This window comes from Staurois parvus, unplaced genomic scaffold, assembly GCF_062004578.1.
Source record: "Staurois parvus isolate SC_StPar_1 unplaced genomic scaffold, SC_StPar_1.0 ptg000126l, whole genome shotgun sequence".
NCBI lineage: Eukaryota > Metazoa > Chordata > Amphibia > Anura > Ranidae > Staurois > Staurois parvus.
The window spans coordinates 3,244,049-3,262,865 of NW_028317922.1; the positions used below are offsets into that span (position 1 = coordinate 3,244,049).

Below are 18,817 nucleotides of genomic sequence, written 5' to 3' on the forward strand. Positions count from 1 at the left end.
ACCAAAAGACAGCCTAAGTGCTCTTATTGGCTGAATTTAGACCATGCACTGTCAGAATGTTCATAATCATGGTGGTAGTTTGGTTGAAAGTATATAAGTAATAAGTATGGCTTCTCAAGAGTATCAGTAGGGATTAGTACACTATGGAACCCCAGCTGTCTGGGGAAAAGAAACAGACACTGAGGTGTAAGAGAAAGAAGTGTGATGAGACCATGTGATAGCACAGGAGGTAAAAAGAAGCACTGAAAAATGGCAAAACTGAGAACGGGCTGACAATAACCAATTTGTTAAGGAAGTCAGACTGAGAGTGTGTATAGTACAGAGAAAAATGTGCTATCCCAACTAAAACAGCAAAATCAGTATTCAAAGTTGTCCTATTGTCAATGTTTTGCAGTAAATTCAGTTGTAACATGATTGCACAAATACAACAACAATGTACAGAAACCCTTATCAATGTGTTTTGCGGTTGTATCCACTTCCTCAGGACATCAGTTTCAGCTTTATTGCATCTAAAAAGCAAATCATAGACTGACGAGAAAATCTATATGATTATAGCAAAGAATTAATCAGCACAAGAGAGTCATATACATTTCCAGAAATACTGTCTATACCTCATATTAATGGAAATTAAATTCAGTTACAGACAATGAAAGTCAATATACAGAATGCTATACAGTAACAATCTCAAACAAAATTATATTATATAGTATATCATTTGAAATAACACTGAACTTCAAATATCAAAAGCTGAACAAAATACATGTCCAGGTCTGAATGCTTATACTCCCAACAACGATATCAGATCTATTATCAGAAAAAAGGTGACAACTGGACATCAATATTACCCTGGGAAAAAAAGCTGTGGACCTCCAGAAAAGAAGACTCTTGCAATATGTGGAGCAGCATGCCTGGGTGAAGGAAGGGGAAAGGGGGTCGGCAGGAAGGAAAAAACATAAGTGAGATGACCACCAGGAATCAAGACTGGGAGAGACACCAGGAAGAGGCACAGATTTAAAAAGCTGCAAATCCCAAAGGTATTTTCTTCCCTGCAAAATCTGCCTGGCAAAACTTCACTTTCCAGAATGCCCAAGAGGTATATTACAATAACCTAAGAATGCAAATGACCCAAGCAGAGCAGGGGTTTCCTTGCAAGGGCCTGGGTGTGGAAAGATGATAAAGATTATCACCATGAGCCCTTGGGGTGCATAGTGTGCAGAGGTTCATAAAGTGGTTTCACCAGATGTCTGGATAATGAATATTTGTATCCCTGTACAGGATCGGGTGGTGCAGAACAGAGACAAATTACACAGTCTGTTCCTCTAAGAAAGAGTGGGGTATCACAAAGGAGTTACCAGGCACATCGAATGAGTGTGGACCCACTTGATATTTAGCTGTACGCAGGGTCACTGGTGCAGAGGAGAAACTGAAGAAATTGGCAGGTCTGAAGATTTTCAGATCATCCATCTAAACGAGATCTTGAAAAAAGTGGCTTTGGGCTTGGACTGGCGATGGACTATAGTGGCTTATTAGGTGAGGACTTCACAGTGGGGCTCGCGGTCCAAGCATGGTAAGGTGTGTGCAGGATGACCTTGAGACTTATCATGTGGGCTTGTATATTTTTTGGGATAGTGCAGGCATATTTTTGTCTGCCATCAACAGTGCAAAGGAGCCTAAAGGAAAACCTCTGTATGTAAAGAATTCTATGTTTCAATGGAGGCTTTTATGGCTCTCCTCTTGGTAATTTTGAAAGCTTAGATATCTGTAAAAACCTGATACCGATGACCTTGGAATGAACGCTGGCCCTTCTCTGTGGCTAGAAGGAGAAACTCATTCAAGTGGTATATTAGCAACTTAACTGAAATATTTCTCTAAGATTTCACTGTCTGTTTGGTGAGAACTCTTTTGATCTCCAGGTGCTTGACTGGGATATCATGAGCAAGCTCCTGGAAGAGGACCGTCAAGGAGGCCAAAAGGTCTGTTCTCAGCAGCTTCTATCTAATAATGGAGCAGGGCATTTTCATCGTAGAGGGATTCCAGGTCCTTCTCGTGGCCATTAACCATGGTAATGATGTCATCCATTCAGGTTTCCTGAGCATTCGTATGCTGATCCAGCTCCCTAATTTCACAAGGAGTCTAACTGTCATCTGTTTAGATGTGGTCTGCAGAGCTTTGTGAAGCATTGCTTCAATTTTGTCAAGCAGAGCTGTGGGAGTAACAAAGACCTAGGCATGATCAAGGGATCCATCTTCTTGGTTGCTCTCAGATTTGGCTGGTGTCCTAGTGACAGAGGGGCTCTCAGAGGGGCTTCGTGTTATGAACACCATCTGGCCAGAGCCTTGCTATCAGCTTTGATTTGGGCTTCTTAAGTTACCTTTTAAAAATAATTTTCAATGTCTTGAAATCTACAGGTTTTAAGAAAATAATACCTAGAAATCCTGTCATGAAGGTCCTATGTTAGCTACTTTCTATTACAGGTTGACAACGCTTTGTCCCTCTCTTCCAATTGTTCTCCTGTGTTGTCACCTTGTCACATGCACTTTTGGAGAAAAAAGTGGAGAACTGGTGGAGACTATAAATGCTGTGCTGACACATATTGCAATGTCATTGCAATATAAAAAAATTAAGAAAAGGTAAATATTCCAAAAGAAAAAAACACGACATTGTTTAATATGCTCAATGCTTCAGTAAACAATTCTACTTAATACAGTAAACTGTAAAATCATTTTTAAATCTCAGATGGAACTCCAGATTGACCAAACTAAAAAAAAAAACACCATGTAATATCAAGAGCTCCTGTCCCAGTACTAGTGTCCACTAGTCATGTCACTTATAATTCCAACTTCAAGAAATTATGTTCAAAGGGAGACTTAACGTGATATCTATAATACCTCAGCAGCATGGGAGTATTACTGTGTTAAAATTGACATTTCAAAATATATTATTACACAATATGACAGTTTGGACCACACAGTATTTCTGTATTCAGTTGTTCTTTTGAAGAGATTTTTCATATGATTCCAACTGGGACCAGAATCCAGCATTGGGCTCTACTGATGGTCTTACTGTTTTAATCACCTGAAAAAGAGAAAATATTTATTCACATTAGACTTATTTCGGTATACTTTCACAATACTCCCTATATTCAGTGATATTTAAGGGACTTATCACTGGTCTTGGAAATACCAAAAAAAAGTTTACTTTATGGTAGCACTACTGTAATATGAAAATACAAATCTGTAGAATATTCTCAACATTTAGAAAAAAAGTCTAGTCATAAAGCCCAATTACACTTTTCCTTCAAATGTAAAATAGTACAAACAGAGTAGCAAAATAGGTTCACAAGCTTTATGGGTCTCAATCCTTATATACAGTAGATATACAGTAAGATTTAATCAACCAGTGATCAGTAAGGGCTCGTTCACACTAGGCTGTTTTGCCAACGCTTGCCAAACGCCCCTATAGCGTTTGGCAAGCGTTGGTCCGGCGTTTGCGGAGCGTTTTTTAACGCTCCGCAAACGCCGCATGCGCGGTTTAGCGGCAGTTGCTAGGCGTTTGCCGAGCGTTAATAACGCCCCACAAACGCCTATAATGCAGTTTGAGTGGTGTTACCGCTCCGCAAACGCCCCGCAACCGCGTCGCAAACGCACCGCAAACGCCGGCCGGGCGTTTGCGGAGCGGCACCATAGACGAGAATAGGAGGCTTCAAAGCCTCCTGACTCGTCCAGAGGCGTCCGTTTTGCCGCGACGCAACGCAACGCGACGCAAACGCTCCCGTTAGAACAGCACCATGTGCTGTAATGTGCAGAATTGGCAGAGGCGTTTGGGAAGCGGTAAAAACGCTTCCCAAACGCCTCTCTGCCGCCTGCACACAAGGCTAGTGTGAACGTAGCCTTATACATTAACCAAGGATTAGCTTTAATGCTGCATATGCAACACTGGGAACTCTCTACAACCCCGTAACTGTATATCCCACACACACAGACGTTTGTTGGGTGGTGAAGATCCTTAGGCAGTTGCAGCTCGCCAACAAGCAATGATAGGAGTCACCAGCCTTTTGAAGGATATCATAAATTTTAACCTTAATGTAACCACCAATACCTAAACTGACCTCTAAAACAGTGGTCACATGAGAAACTGGTACTGTTGTGGAGGGCCAAGCCTCTTTTTCCTTTTGAATGAACCATAAAAAGTGTTCTTTCAATACTGTAGATGCATTGCCCTGAAAATCTCAGAGGAAGTATCACCAAACTCCCAGTCTGGAGCAGTGCACGGCTCATCCTAGTCATATGCACTGCTTCCCTTCTACTACGTTTCCCATGAGGCCCTGTGCTCAAGTAATGCGTTGCACAAGCATGAATCAAGGATCCTCAGGACTGATGGAATCAGAGTAGGGTGTACCTGCCAGCGCTTGCTGGGTCATAATATATACTTGTAGTCCAGCAGCTCTGTGAAACAGAAAGTCCCTTGATAAAAATGTAAAAATAAATCTGACTGAACAGTAGAAATCAATATAAAGTATAAGGTAATACAAGAGATTTTCCCTCACTTCCTTTCCTTCTGACATCAGTTTCACCAGTTAGGAAATTAGGGAAATTCTGCTACAGAAACAGGTCCTAATCTTTTCCAGCTCTATACAAAAGTATATAAAAAAAATTGAATGGATATTCAATTTAACCGGAAATCTGACAAAATGTATACTAGCATAGTGATGAATACCATTTTATCACGGTGATAAACACTATCATGCAGGGGCGCACTGACCATTCGGGCATTGCCCGAGGGCCCGGGGACAGTAGATTGCCCGTGAGAGGATCACTGTCCAGTGACAGTGTGGGGAGCAGAGAAGGAGGCAGTCTCAGATCCCGATCCAGACGTTGCTCACCTGTCACTTCACCTGATGGCAGAGTGAGTCAGGTGACGGGTCCAGACACTGTGCTGGTGATGGAGCCGGTGGGCAGTGGGAAGGTGACAGGCATATCATCCATGGGTGCGGGATGTTCACTGCACACACCCTGCGCACACACCCTGCACACACCCCGCCCCCATGGATGATCTGTATCAGGAAGAAAGGCGGAGGTGATCAGTGCAAGGGAGGGACAGTGACAGCACCGATCTCCCTGCATGGATTTCAATGAAGCATCTGAAAGCTGCAGGAGGGAGATACTTCCAGCTGCCTTGTTGAAATCCATGCAGGGAGATCGGTGCTGCACCCATCATCCCTGACTGTGCATCGGATTCCCCTCCTGGGCCCCCTCCCCCCTCTGTGATCCTCAGCCCCCCCTTGCAAGTCTCTGATGCCTCGTCTTCTCTGACAGTGTCCAGCCCCTCCCCCCATCCTCCACTGCAGAGCAGAGGAGAGAGGATCTGCTCTGCCTCTCCTGTCCAGATCAGTGGGCAGCTCTGTGATTCTCCCTCTCTACCCCTCTCCCTCTGTCAGGAATGGGCTCAGCACAGGTGGTGCTGGGGCTCACCTGCCTTGTGGGCTGCAGTACCAGTGCTGGCCAGCGGGTGCTCTGAGCAGCCAGAATCTCACTCCTGCAATCAAGCCATCACCTGAGGCTGATTGCAGGAGGTGTATTTAAGCAATGGCCAGACCTGCAGTCAGTGCCTTGGTGTTTGTTTCCCATGAGCCCCTGTACCTGGTATCCTGTGTTCCTGCATATCTGCCTATCTGATTTGTTGCTGACCCTGCTTTGATCCTGACCTCTGTTGACTTCTCCTGCTCTGATCCCTGGCCTGTCTGACTTCTCTTGGATACCCTCATTGGATCTGATCTCCTGTTACTGACTCGGCGAGTGACCCGACTATTCTGTGCCTGCTGCCTTGTACCGCGCTGTCCCCACCGTTACCGACCCAGCTGTCTGACTACGCTTCTGCTTAGCCATCCATCCTACACGGACCCATCCGCCTCTTCACGTCAGGCTCTCCTCCAGAATATACCTCTGGTGGATCCCTCCACCATGGGTGGGTGTACTTAGGGGCCGCGACCTGGTCTCTGTCTGCTCCAAGTCTATCCCCACCATCAGGGGCCCTGGTGAGCAAGCAGACTGGGACTTAGGCTCCGCACTCTGGGGAATCCTATTCCGTGGGTTGCTAGAGGTACCGCCAGACGGTGCATTACACACCCATACGGCCTGCCTGACCATTCCACCTCTCCAGCCCTGACCACGCCTGTGTTCCCACACATTTCTGGTCATACCCTCTCTCTCTCTCTATCTCTCTCTCCCTCCCCGCTCTCTATACCTCCCCCTCCCTCTCCCCCCTCTCTCTCTCTACCCCTCTCCCCTTTCTTCATTCCTTCCTTTCTCCTTCCATTCCATTCCTCCCTTTTCTTCTCTCCTTCTTTCCTTCCTTCATCTATTCCCTCCCTCCCTCCCTCCCTTTTCTTCCTTCCTCCCTTCTTTCCCTCCCCTTCATTCCTTCCTCCATCCATTTCCTTCCTTCCTCTATCCATTCCCTCCCTCCCTCCCTTTTCTTCCTTCCTCCATCCCCTCCCTTCATTCTTTCCTTCCTTCCTTCCCTCCCTCTCTCCCTTCCTTCCTTTTGCTTTCCCTCCCTCGTCTTCTTTCCTTCCTTCCTTCATCTATTTCATCCCTCCTTTTTCTTCCTTCATTCCTTCCTTCCTCCCCTTTCTTCCCTCCCCTTCCTTCTGTCCTCCATCCATTTTCTTCCTTCCTTCCTTCCTCCATTCCCTCCCTCCCTTTTCTTCCTTACCTTCATTCCTTCCTCTATCCCCTCCCTTAATTTTTTCCTTCCCTTCCTCCTCGTCCTTCAATCATTCCTTCCTTTCTCCCTTCCTCCCTCCCTTCATTCTTTCCTCCCTCCCTTCCTTTCATATCCTTCCTTTCTTCCTGCCTCCCTCCCTCCCTCCCCTCCTTTCATTTCCTTTCTTCCTCCCTCCCTCCCCTCCTTCCTTTCTTTTCCTTCATTCTTTTCTCCATCCATTTCCTTCCTTCCTCCATCCATTCCCTCCCTCCCTTTTCTTCCTTCCTCTATGCCCTCCCTTCATGCTTTCCTTCCTTCCCTCCCTCTTTCCCTTACTTCCTTTCATTCTCCCTCCCTCCCCTTCTTTCCTTCCTTTATCTATTTCATCCCACCATTTTTTCTTTCCTTCCTTCCTTCATCCATTCCCTCCCTCCCTCCCTTTTCTTCCTTCCTTCCTCCATCCATTTTCTTTTTTCCTTCCTTCCTCCATTCCCTCCCTCCCTTTTCTTCCTTACCTTCATTCCTTCCTCTATCCCATCCCTTCATTTTTTCCTTACCTTCCTCCTCATCTTTCAATCACTCCTTCCTTCTTTCCCCCTCTCCTCCCCTTCCTTTAATACTTTCTTCCATTCTCCCTTCCTCCCTCCCTTCATCCCCTCCCTTAATTCTTTCCTCCCTCCCCTCCTTTGATATCCTTCATTCTTTCCTCCATCCATTCCCTCCCTCCCTTTTCTCTCTTCCCTTCTCTACCCCTCCTTCCTTCCTTTCTCTATTGATTCCCTTTTCTTCCTTCCGTCCTCCCTCCACTTCTTCCTTCCTTCATTCCTTCTTTCCCTCCCCTTCCTTCATCCCTTCCTCCATCCATTCCTTCCTTCCTCCATCCATTCCCTCTCTCCCTCCCTTTTCTTCCTTCCTCCATCCCCTCCCTTCATTCTTTCATCCCTCTCCTCCTTTCATTTCCTTCCTTCCTCCCTTCCTTTCTTCTTTCATTCCCTCCCTCTCCTTCATTCCTTCCTTCATCCATTCCCTCCCTCCCTTTTCTTACTTCCTTCACTCCCTTCTTTCCTTCCTTCCTTCATCCATTCCCTCCCTCCCTCCCTTTTCTTCCTTCCTTCCTCCATCCATTTCCTTCCTTCCTCCATCCATTCCCTCCCTCTCTTTTCTTCCTTCCTCCATCCCCTTCCTTCCTTCCTTCCTTCCTCCATTTCCTCCCTCCTTTTTCTTCCTTCCTCCCTCCCCTTCCTTCATTCCTTCCTCCAACCATTTTTTAGGGTATTTACATCCAAATCAGGTGAACGGTGTAGGAATTACAACAGTTTGCATATATGCCTCCCACTTGTTAAGGGACCAAAAGTAATGGGACAATTGGCTTCTCAGCTGTTCCATGGCCAGGTGTGTGTTATTCCCTCATTATCCCAGTTACAATGAGCAGATAAAAGGTCCAGCGTCCATTTCAAGTGTGCTATTTGCATTTGTAATCTGTTGCTGTCAACTCTCAAGATGAGATCCAAAGAGCTGTCACTATCAGTGAAGCAAGCCATCATTAGGCTGAAAAAACAAAACAAACCCATCAGAGAGATAGCAAAAACATTAGGCGTGGCCAAAACAACTGTTTGGAACATTCTTAAAAAGAAGGAACGCACCGGAGAGCTCAGCAACACCAAAAGACCCGGAAGACCACGGAAAACAACTGTGGTGGATGACCGAAGAATTCTTTCCCTGCTGAAGAAAACACCCTTCACAACAGTTGGCCAGATCAAGAACACTCTCCAGGAAGTAGGTGTATGTGTGTCAAAGTCAACAATCAAGAGAAGACTTCACCAGAGTGAATACAGAGGGTTCACCACAAGATGTAAACCATTGGTGAGCCTCAAAAACAGGAAGGCCAGATTAGAGTTTGCCAAACAACATCTAAAAAAGCCTTCACAGTTCTGGAACAACATCCTATGGACAGATGAGACCAAGATCAACTTGTACCAGAGTGATGGGAAGAGAAGTGTATGGAGAAGGAAAGGAACTGCTCATGATCCTAAGCATACCACCTCATCAGTGAAGCATGGTGGTGGTAGTGTCATGGCGTGGGCATGTATGGCTGCCAATGGAACTGGTTCTCTTGTATTTATAAATGATGTGACTGCTGACAAAAGCAGCAGGATGAATTCTGAAGTGTTTCGGGCAATATTATCTGCTCATATTCAGCCAAATGCTTCAGAACTAATTGGACGCCGCTTCACAGTGCAGATGGACAATGACCCAAAGCATACTGCAAAAGCAACCAAAGAGTTTTTTAAGGGAAAGAAGTGGAATGTTATGCAATGGCCAAGTCAATCACCTGACCTGAATCCGATTGAGCATGCATTTCACTTGCTGAAGACAAAACTGAAGGGAAAATGCCCCAAGAGCAAGCAGGAACTGAAGACAGTTGCAGTAGAGGCCTGGTAGAGCATCACCAGGGATGTGTTCCAGGCTGTAATTGACTGCAAAGGATTTGCAACCAAGTATTAAAAAGTGAAAGTTTGATTTATGATTATTATTCTGTCTCATTACTTTTGGTCCCTTAACAAGTGGGAGGCACATATGCACACTGTTGTAATTCCTACACCGTTCACCTGATTTGGATGTAAATACCCTCACATTAAAGCTGACAGTCTGCAGTTGAAGCACATCTTGTTCGTTTCATTTCAAATCCATTGTGGTGGTGTATAGAGCCAAAAATGTTAGAATTGTGTCGATGTCCCAATATTTATGGACCTGACTGTAAATTCCCCTTCTATGCAGCTGAGCTGCAATATGTAGGTAGGGTGCTGTGTGGGTGTGCTTCAGTGTAGGTGGGGGCACAGGGGGCCACATTATCTCTTACTGCCCGGGGGCCCCATGAGTTGTCAGTCCGCCCCTGCTATCATGGATAGACCAACAGAAACATGTTGTATTTTGTTAACATTTAATGCAACACAACCTTTAATCACATTACAAGCAAAGTGCAAGTTAGTTTAAACATGTGCCAAATAAACTGAAAAATGTGGACACTGAAATTAAATGATTGGGGTAACTTTTTGGAATTTTGTTATAATGTGAAGGAAATATCCTTGCAATATCTATCAGAGCTAATGTTTTTAAAGATAATGTATCTTTCACAAATATGTCCATGTAATAAAGTATATGTTTTAAAAAATGTATTTTGAGCATATGTGCAATTATATGGTTGCTGCATTAAACTCCCATAGGGGGATTCTTTATTTACATTTATGTTGGGGACGAGTATATAGATACTCGATTTTCAATGTGCTGCAATTTGAATATAATTAATTTGAATGGGCTGAAATTGCACTGATTTGCACCAAAAATAGTGCAAGCACTACTTTTAAAAATGCACTGTGGTACCATACAATCTGGTGCAGGGAAATGCACTGCATCAGGAGTGGCATTAGGAAGCTACTGAGATCCGTAGCAGATCACATAGTGCGTTTGGAATGTGGGTTTCCTGCATGTTCTGGAGTGAGTGGGCCCTCAGACCCTATGGCAAGAAAAAATTGATGTTGAAAACCATTCCATTTGAATAAATATTATTGTTTGTCATCTAAAAGAAGTTTAATGTCACTGAATCATGAATCATCAACATCATGCCTATCAACTTAAGATGATAGACAAAGACACATTTTAGTCCAAGATTCTTTTTTATGAACAGGTTTCCTTTCCCATAGCCCACTGTCATATTTCCATCAATAGGAAGAAACAGGTAATGTGCTCATACTGGGCATATTAAAAGGTTAATTTTACTCTAAAAGCAGCATGACTAGACCTACTGCAGCTCCTGTCCGCCTCCAGCACATCCAGTGGTCATGTACTCATCCCTGTGAGACAGCACTTGGGTCTGGCAATTGGCACTTCTACACCCAGCGCTGGATTGTGAGTGACAGATATTTTTTTTTATGGAATGGAAGGAAGGTATATGGTGGTTATACACCAAGAAGAATACTGCCTTTGGAAGGGTCAGTTTAAAGGCGCACTTCAACATAAGATTTCTCAGCATTGGTGCGGAGTTTGGTGGAACAGACAGCAGGAAAGATGGGTATGCACCAAGGGCGGACTGACCATTTGGAAACTCGGGCACTGTCCGAGGGCCCAGGGTCAGTAGGGGGCCCCATGAGATGCCCCTGGTACCTTTTTCATAGGCTTTTTTGAGTTTGGGAAAGGACACAGGGACCCCATGATCCCCTATTGCCCGGGGGCCCCATGAGTTGTCAGTCTGCCCCTGGTATGCACTATCTTCTTTTACAGGCAGGGCTTGCTTGTAAATATTTTGTATAGGGACAGGGTTGTTCTAATAGTATAACATAAGATCAGATGTCATAGCCGAGGCTGGGATGAAAAAGAAAGTTTATGCACTGTGCCTCAGAAGCAATGGATAAAAGAAGAGGCAAGCTGTCACCTTAGTAGTTCAGCTCTAGGTATACAGACCTATAGAGGTTGAAATCTAGGCAACAATACAGTACACCAACAAAAACTGTTCAGGGACAACAAAAAGGACCCAACCAAAAGTTACTGGCAGGCAAGATGGCAGTCTGGCACCCTTTAATACACAAGAATGTATAATGAACAGTCAACAACATGATGTGTGGGCATGTTCTGCTCCCTGAAGCCATGGCTTATGTTGGTTATGCAGAAATATGGCCCAGGATGCCAATGTATACTCTTTCAGTAGTTTAAAGTACACTTATTTATAGCAATTTATACATGAGATCTTATACAGGAACAACTGAGAACAAAAGGCTATAGAAGGATTTGGGTCCAAAAAGAATCCCTGTCATTCCAAAAGATTACATGCATACTGTGGGAGCTACATGTATATTACTGCAAACACATACTGTATAGTTAGTGGGCTTAACATGATGGAATTATATTCAAACAAAAGACAAATACATGAGACTGGTATACCTGGAAGGCTTCCACCAGGGTCATGTTTTTGCATCTCATCAAGTATGCAATACAGATTGTAGCTGATCGACTACGTCCATGCTTACAATAGACCAGGCACTTCCCCCCGCTGCGAACAGTGCTGTCTATCAGATCTACACATTGGTCAAAATGTTCAGACAGGTTCTCCAGTGGGTGATCAAACACAGGAATCCGAAGAGTGTGAAGATTATAGTCCGGGAATGGCTGCCTCCTGGAAATGTTGATGCAACAAGTCACTCCCTCTGATATGAGAAGTTCCTTCTTGCAGGCAGCTCTAGCATTGCTTATCAATAGGGAGTCTGTAACTTTATACAGTTCAGACATGTCACCTACATTCTACAAATAACAGGTTACTTGCATTCAGCAACACGGGAACTTCCAACATGAAATACATCCCTTCCTGACACCTGCAGCTTGATTGTCCTAGAAATACAGGCTCTGTCCCGGCCAGATCTTCTGCGGTTATTTTAAGATCTGAGCCTCTGACAAGATATCCCTGCTGTGAGGAAAGCATTCCTTATTAGTTATAAAAATAGTCATAGGCTCAAGTCACAAAGCTTTATACAAGATAATGATCAAATTCTACTGAACTCAGATGAAAAGAACTGTCACTATTTGAAAATAAGGATCTTTAACTAGGTGTTTCAGTATAGTGAATTGAGCCTAGGGCCTGTTCACTCCATTATGTTGCAGTAATGTGTATGTTACCGCAGTACATGGTAGCACACCAAGCACGGTGCAAGGTGTAGAACCTATCAGTAAATTCTGAATGATCCTTCTGATCTGCAATTAATCACTTGCCCTCCAGAGGGTTTACCCCCCTTCCTGACTAGGCCATTTTTTGTGATAAGGCGCTGCGTTACTTTAACTGACAATTGTGAGGTCAGGCGACACTGTACATAAATGAAATTTATGTATTTGTTTTCCCACAAATACAGCTTTCTTTCAGTGGTATTTGATCATGTCTGCATTTTTTATTTTTTGTGCTATAAATAAAAAAATACCGACAATTTAAAAAAAAAACAATATTTCTGACTTTGTGTTTAAAACATCCAATAAAAAATTTACAAAATCAACTTTCTTCATACATTTTGGCCAAAATGTATTCTGATACATGTCTTTGCTAAAAATAAAATTCACAATAATTGTATATTAATTGGTTTATATGAAAGTTATAGAGTCTACAAATGGAGGTACTGTATATATATACTAGTAATGGCGGCGATCAACGACTTATAGCAGGACTGTGGGACAGTGGTGGACATTCTGACACTGGGTTGAAACTGAGTAACTGCCACTTACATCCCCAGTGACACTAATACAGTAACCAGTGTTAATAGAGAAAGCACTGAAACTGTCTAATGACACTGGGCAGGAAGGGGTTAACATACATCTGGGGCGATCAAAGGGTTAACTGTATGCTGTGTGTGTTTTACATTGTGTGCTGTTTTACTTGCGAGAAGTGCTGCTTTGTATCTCTCTGCTGTACAGAGAGACACAAAGCAGCATGTTCATGCTGACAGGAGAAAGACCTGTGTTGTTATCACACAGGTGTCTCCCCTGTCAGCTTTGTCGACGATCACCGAGTGATGTACATCCCCAGCCGTCAATATCGGTGCAGAAATGCAAACCATGTATATATACATGATTTGTGCAACCGTGCCGCCCTGTAGCAGTACTTCTGCTATAGGGCGGATGGCAAGTGGTTAATCTGTTTCAAGCATTCTTGCACTAAGATGCCAGGGAGAGATTCAGATGGACGGATTTCCTATTTTTGCCCTTCTGTGCCCCCTGCCACCTTGGCCCTGATGAGTGATCCTAGTGACATAGGCACTGTTTACTGTGTATCAGTGTGGGACTCCTGTTATTAGCATTCTATCCCTGTTACTTTATTCTTCTACTGTATTGTAGACTAGAGCTAGAAAAATCTGCTTCTGCAGCTCTGCCGAAACTTAACAGCCACTTCAAGTCCTGGGTCACCATTGCCTGATTCATTCCACAGCTTCCTGCAAGCCATGTGAAGTAGGTCTTTTGTTAAAGGTCTTATTAGTTGACATAGTAGCATACTTTAATTAGCAGCATCTTTTTTTTATTTTATAAGTAGGCTGTCAGAGGACAATGCTGGCACATCACAGATTGCAGCATCAAAACCTGACTCTGCACTATTGCACTGAACAGTAAAACTATTGTAGGCCACTTTTGCGTGTTCCTATGTGAAACGCCCAACCACAAAAAGGATATTCCACTAAACCGGTAGGTAAATAAGAGAACCAGAACTTTTGCTAAGTAGAAGAGTGGGTTTGATAATAAAGTTGACAGTGCCTCCACCCAGGATAGGGCCTGCGTGAACAGAGAGGATCCCCTTCCAGGGAAATTATCCCTTATATATTCTATTCTATTATATTCTAATCAAATTAACTGGAAGCAGAAGAACTATATAACCAGCATATAACATTTACTGTAAGCAAATAAATGCACACCAGTATAGAAATAATACAAGTTTCAAATAAGAAAATGAATAACAGTACATACTATAGTGCCACCCCCGAAGGAGCCGCTTGGTAATCTTTAGGTTCCCTGTTCTGCGCCTTGACTCCAAGAACAACCTCAACCCCTCTGACACACCTGGTTGAATGAAGAGCACTACAAACACGAATAAGAATAGCAGTGGAGAATACCTTTATCCTGTCTGTGGGTAATGGCGGGAAACAGACACACACCCATTTAGTAATGATATATTATTACAGTTTAGGATATGGCAATTTACAGCACTGATAAACCTTATTGCAGAGTATCAATGCAATAGAAACAACAACCTTTCATGTTTGGCAACTATAAGTATAAGAAAATGGCTGTAATTTATATACTGATAACACAGGCGGTAAGGGGGAGGAGAGAAGGTCTGTCAACTTTTCAGCTCCCTCTGGGCCACAAACACAGTTGAGAGATAAACAAAAATGAATTACACAAATACAGTAATACCACATATGCAGAAGATCTGAATATACATACCAATAGTCTAGACCCTATTAGTGGAAAAGGTCCCTTTAAATGCAATAGGGTAGCAAAGTTCTGTAGGGTGGAGAGTACTGATGTCTTCTGCTAGCAAGCTGTGGGGCCCTTGTTTTAAGTGTAGGTTTGAACAAACTTAAACTATGCAGTACCCATCTCGGATGTTCCATTAGGTAGTAATTCATTAGGGCAAATAGGTAAATGGTGGTGTCAGGAATGGACTTGCCAGTAATGGTGGGACTCACCTGCCTTGTGGGCTGCAGTACCAGGGCTGGCCAGCGGGTGCTCCCAGCAATCAGAGACTCAACCCTGCAGCCAGCCGAACACCTGAAGTTGATTATGCAGGTGTATTTAAGGGATGGCCAGACCTGCAGTCTCTGCCTTGGTGTGTGTTTTTCCTGGGCCCTGTATCTTGTTCCTGCATCCCTGTTCCTTGTTCCTGCATCCCTGTTCCTGTCTCTGTCTGATTCGTTGCTGACCCTGCCTGATCCGGACCTCTGCTGACTTCTCCTGTTTTATCCCTGGCTTGTGACCCCGACCACTCTCTGCCTGACCCCCTGTACCTACCTGCCCGATTGTTATTGACCCGGCCTGCCTGATGACGCTTGCATTGTATGTACTGTTATCTGTGGGTGGTTTGGTTTGGTTCGTTTGCACTGTGTTATGTTTTAGTATTGCACTGCGTTTATGTTTGTATTGTTAGTATTTAATAAATTATATTGTTTATAACTTATCTGAAGCCTGCGTTTCCCTGCGTCAGTTCACATACCTCTGGTCATACCCTGGAGCCCTGACAGGTGGCAGCTCCAAACAAGCATCCTCCGACGCTTGTTAAAGGGGAGTTGGTGTCTACATGCAGTGTCTGTACTGTGCTAAGAAGGATGGTGGGTTTACACCCGCTCACCAATCCTCTGTGAGATGACACAACTAAAATCCCAAATGCTAGTTAGGGCTCCTGGCAATGTAGTGGGGCACCAGATGACCTCCTGACAGGGTGGTGGGTAGCGAAACTTGCGAGGTGACCGAACAGCAACCAACCCAATATCTGGAAGGATATTGCGATCCCTGCAATGGTGTAGGTCATCCCCGCTGAGCCAGGTGGTGCTGGGCTGCTGAGCAGGATCACTGTGCTAAACGGTTGTGGGTCGCAGCCTGGCCTTGAATAAGAGAGAGACACACTCCCCTGTGACCAGCCCCAAATCCTCACACCAAGCCCTCTCCATGTCCACAGGTCACAGCTCTGCATTGACTGACACAGAGAGGGATGTATATTGGCAGCAGCTCTGTCCTTCAACTTCCCTTGGCAGTGTGGTGTCAGACAGTAATGGCTCCCCACAGCACGTCCTCTCTCTCTTCTGTCACCTGTAACCTCACCTGTGCTCTGGGAAATGCAGTCCAACTACAGAAATACAATGTCCTGATGCTGCTGACAAACTTCACTTCCCATTGTGCTTTGTTTTTTTTTCTGAATGTTCAGGAAGGAAAGGTCAGCATCCCCATATTCCCATTTTATGGCCAAAAAGAGAAATTGCACAACTAATACTCTTACATTATAATCTATGGATTTCCTGCATGACTTAATGACAGTATGCCTGTTACAATACTGTTCATCCAGTGTGCAAACAGGAATTATCACCAAAGGGCCTGATATATCCGGGGATATATAATTATTTATAGAGATTCCTACAGATAAATGTTGCAGCAGAGTCCCATTGCAGGGGCCTCTGAGGATGATGTAGCATCTGTGTTTGTGTCAAAGACCTGAAGACAAGATCTGTGGTTATGAGGATACCCTCCATCTGTTACCCTACCAGCCTGGAATGCAGTCCTAGTTATCTGGCACTGTGCATGTGGGATAGTATTAGGGCAGAGAAATTCTGTTTGAGAGAAGGATTCAGCAATACACTAAAGAAGCTATGGCAGCTGCAGTAAACTATTAGAATCCCTCAAACAGGAATGCTGTAAAATTTTCCAATTGTTCGGTGTATACTTTCTTGCCTGTTCAGGATAGGAGGATTTAATTCCACTTTAAATTGGAACTATACTCATCTCCACTCTTGCGCTGTTCTGAATGGCTTGGCTGAGATGACATCAATCTTGCCCACGTGCAGGAGTCTTGGCAGCTGAATGCGCTCACTGTACAGAAACATTAGGACAGCATGTCTCTTCTGCATTAAAAAATACAAAGTATTTATTTAATTAAAATTACACTTTAAATTGGTGGGTTTAGTTGCACAAAATGTCTTATCAAAAGCACAGAAAAAAATGTGACCCTGGAAATATATTTTAAATGTTGGCATTGGGGATGAGCTCAGGTGTGTTCAGCAGTCCACATAAACTATCCCACCAGGAAGCTGTCACTGTGGACTGCCAATGATAAACAGCATGACATATAACAGAATATACACTTCCCACCCCCAATGTACTGTGGACGGGCAGCTGCTGTAGGCAAAGCATCTTACCAGTACGTTACTGCCTGCGCACCTTACAGCTGACACCTACACAGCGGAAGCCTGCTAGCAAGTCTCAGTCAATGATTTATGACCGGGACCTGCTGATCGGCTGTGTACAATCTCAGCCCAGAGCTCTGTGTTGACAATCAACACAGAACGCCGTACACAGGAAACTATTTCTCTGTCTCTCATCCCTGCTAACAGAGGTCTCTTAGTAACGCAGTACACTTTACAAATAGTTAGGCACACATTTAAACCCTTCATCACCCTAGATGTTAACCTCTTCGCAGCCAGTGTCATTAGTACAGTGACAGTGTATAATATTTTCCCTCATCACTGTATTAATGTCACTAGTAATATCAGTGGCAGTTAATCAGTTCCCCCCAGAGTCAGTTAGTGTCAGATCACCCTCTGCACTATCGTAGTCCCATTATAAGTCACTGATCACCACCATAAGTAGTATAAATAAATAAATAATCCACTATATATACCATAGTTTGTAGGCGCTATTTGTGTGAGAAAAAAAATATGCAAATTTTGGTTAGGTTGCATGACTGCGCAATTACAAGTTACAGTAGTGCAGCGCTAAATAGCAAAAAAAATGCTATGGTCATGAAAGGGGGGGGTAAATCTTCCAGAGCTGAAGTGGTCATACAAGAGGTGTGTATATGTGCAACTGCAGGGGCAGAGAATGCTTTGGCCACTTATGATTGGCTGTCGACAGTGACAGCTTCCTGGCAGTGGGCTCAGACTTTTATCTGAACATGCCTTAGAGCTGATTCACACATGTGCGGTGCGGATTGAAGCTCAGGTTTCATAGCTAATTGATACAGTAGTTGTTCAATGGTTCATGTCAGGTTTACATCAGGTCCAGGACAGGATTAGGTTAGGATCTTTTCCTGTTCACACATATGCGGTTTAGAAACGTTTCCCATAGAAGTCAATAGCCTCTGATCTGCACCTGAACCTGAAGGCACTTCTCAGAAATCAGACATGACTCTTTTTCAAACCGCACCGCATCTGCACTGCCAGTGCACCAGACATATGTGAACAGGCACCATAGGAAGCAATATTTTTTCACGTCAGGCGGATTGGATGTGGTTCAAACCACATCCAATCCGCATATATGTGAACGGGCACTTACGTGAACCTGCGAACAACTACTGTATCAATTAGCTTGCAAATCATATGCCAAGTTGCACCCTATTGTCTGCAATTACATTGGTCAAACCAGGTCGGAACCGCACCGATTTGCATAGACATCTGTGTCAGATATCTAGCAAATCGCACCTGAAATCGGCATGTCCCCCAACTTTGAAATCCTGTGACTTCGCTGTAAGTCGCACGATTTCAGAGTCTGGCTTGTTATGACCGGGGTGTCAATCCGCACCGCACATGTGTGAATCAGCGCAGCTCATCCCTGGTTGGAAGCAATGCAACCTGGTAGTAATGTTATTACAGGACTGAAGAAGGTGCTGACATAAAACTTCCAGCTCATGCAGTTTTCTACAATAAGTTTATGAAAATACAATTACATAAGCCTGGATTCACACTGCTGCGGTGTGGAATTCGCACCGGTTTCTGTGTGATTTCCTCACCACATCATAATCGCACCCTGTTCATACGAACCGCTGAGGGTGTGTACTTTAATGACACCCCAAAATCAGTTTGAAAAACGTGGTGCAATGTGC

The 18,817-nt window shown here is 44.1% G+C and overlaps 1 protein-coding gene across 1 annotated transcript; it reads right to left on the reverse strand.

Moving 5' to 3' along the window:
- Positions 1 to 480: 480 nt before the first annotated feature.
- Positions 481 to 12,111, reverse strand: DUSP28 (dual specificity phosphatase 28). The gene is made up of 2 exons (XM_089672357.1): positions 11,641 to 12,111; positions 481 to 3,075 (listed from the first exon to the last, which is right to left on the reverse strand). Exons 1-2 carry the CDS (start codon positions 11,983 to 11,985, stop codon positions 2,983 to 2,985), a joined length of 438 nt encoding a protein of 145 aa, XP_089528483.1. The 5' UTR covers positions 11,986 to 12,111; the 3' UTR covers positions 481 to 2,982.
- Between the last annotated feature and the right edge of the window lie 6,706 nt (positions 12,112 to 18,817).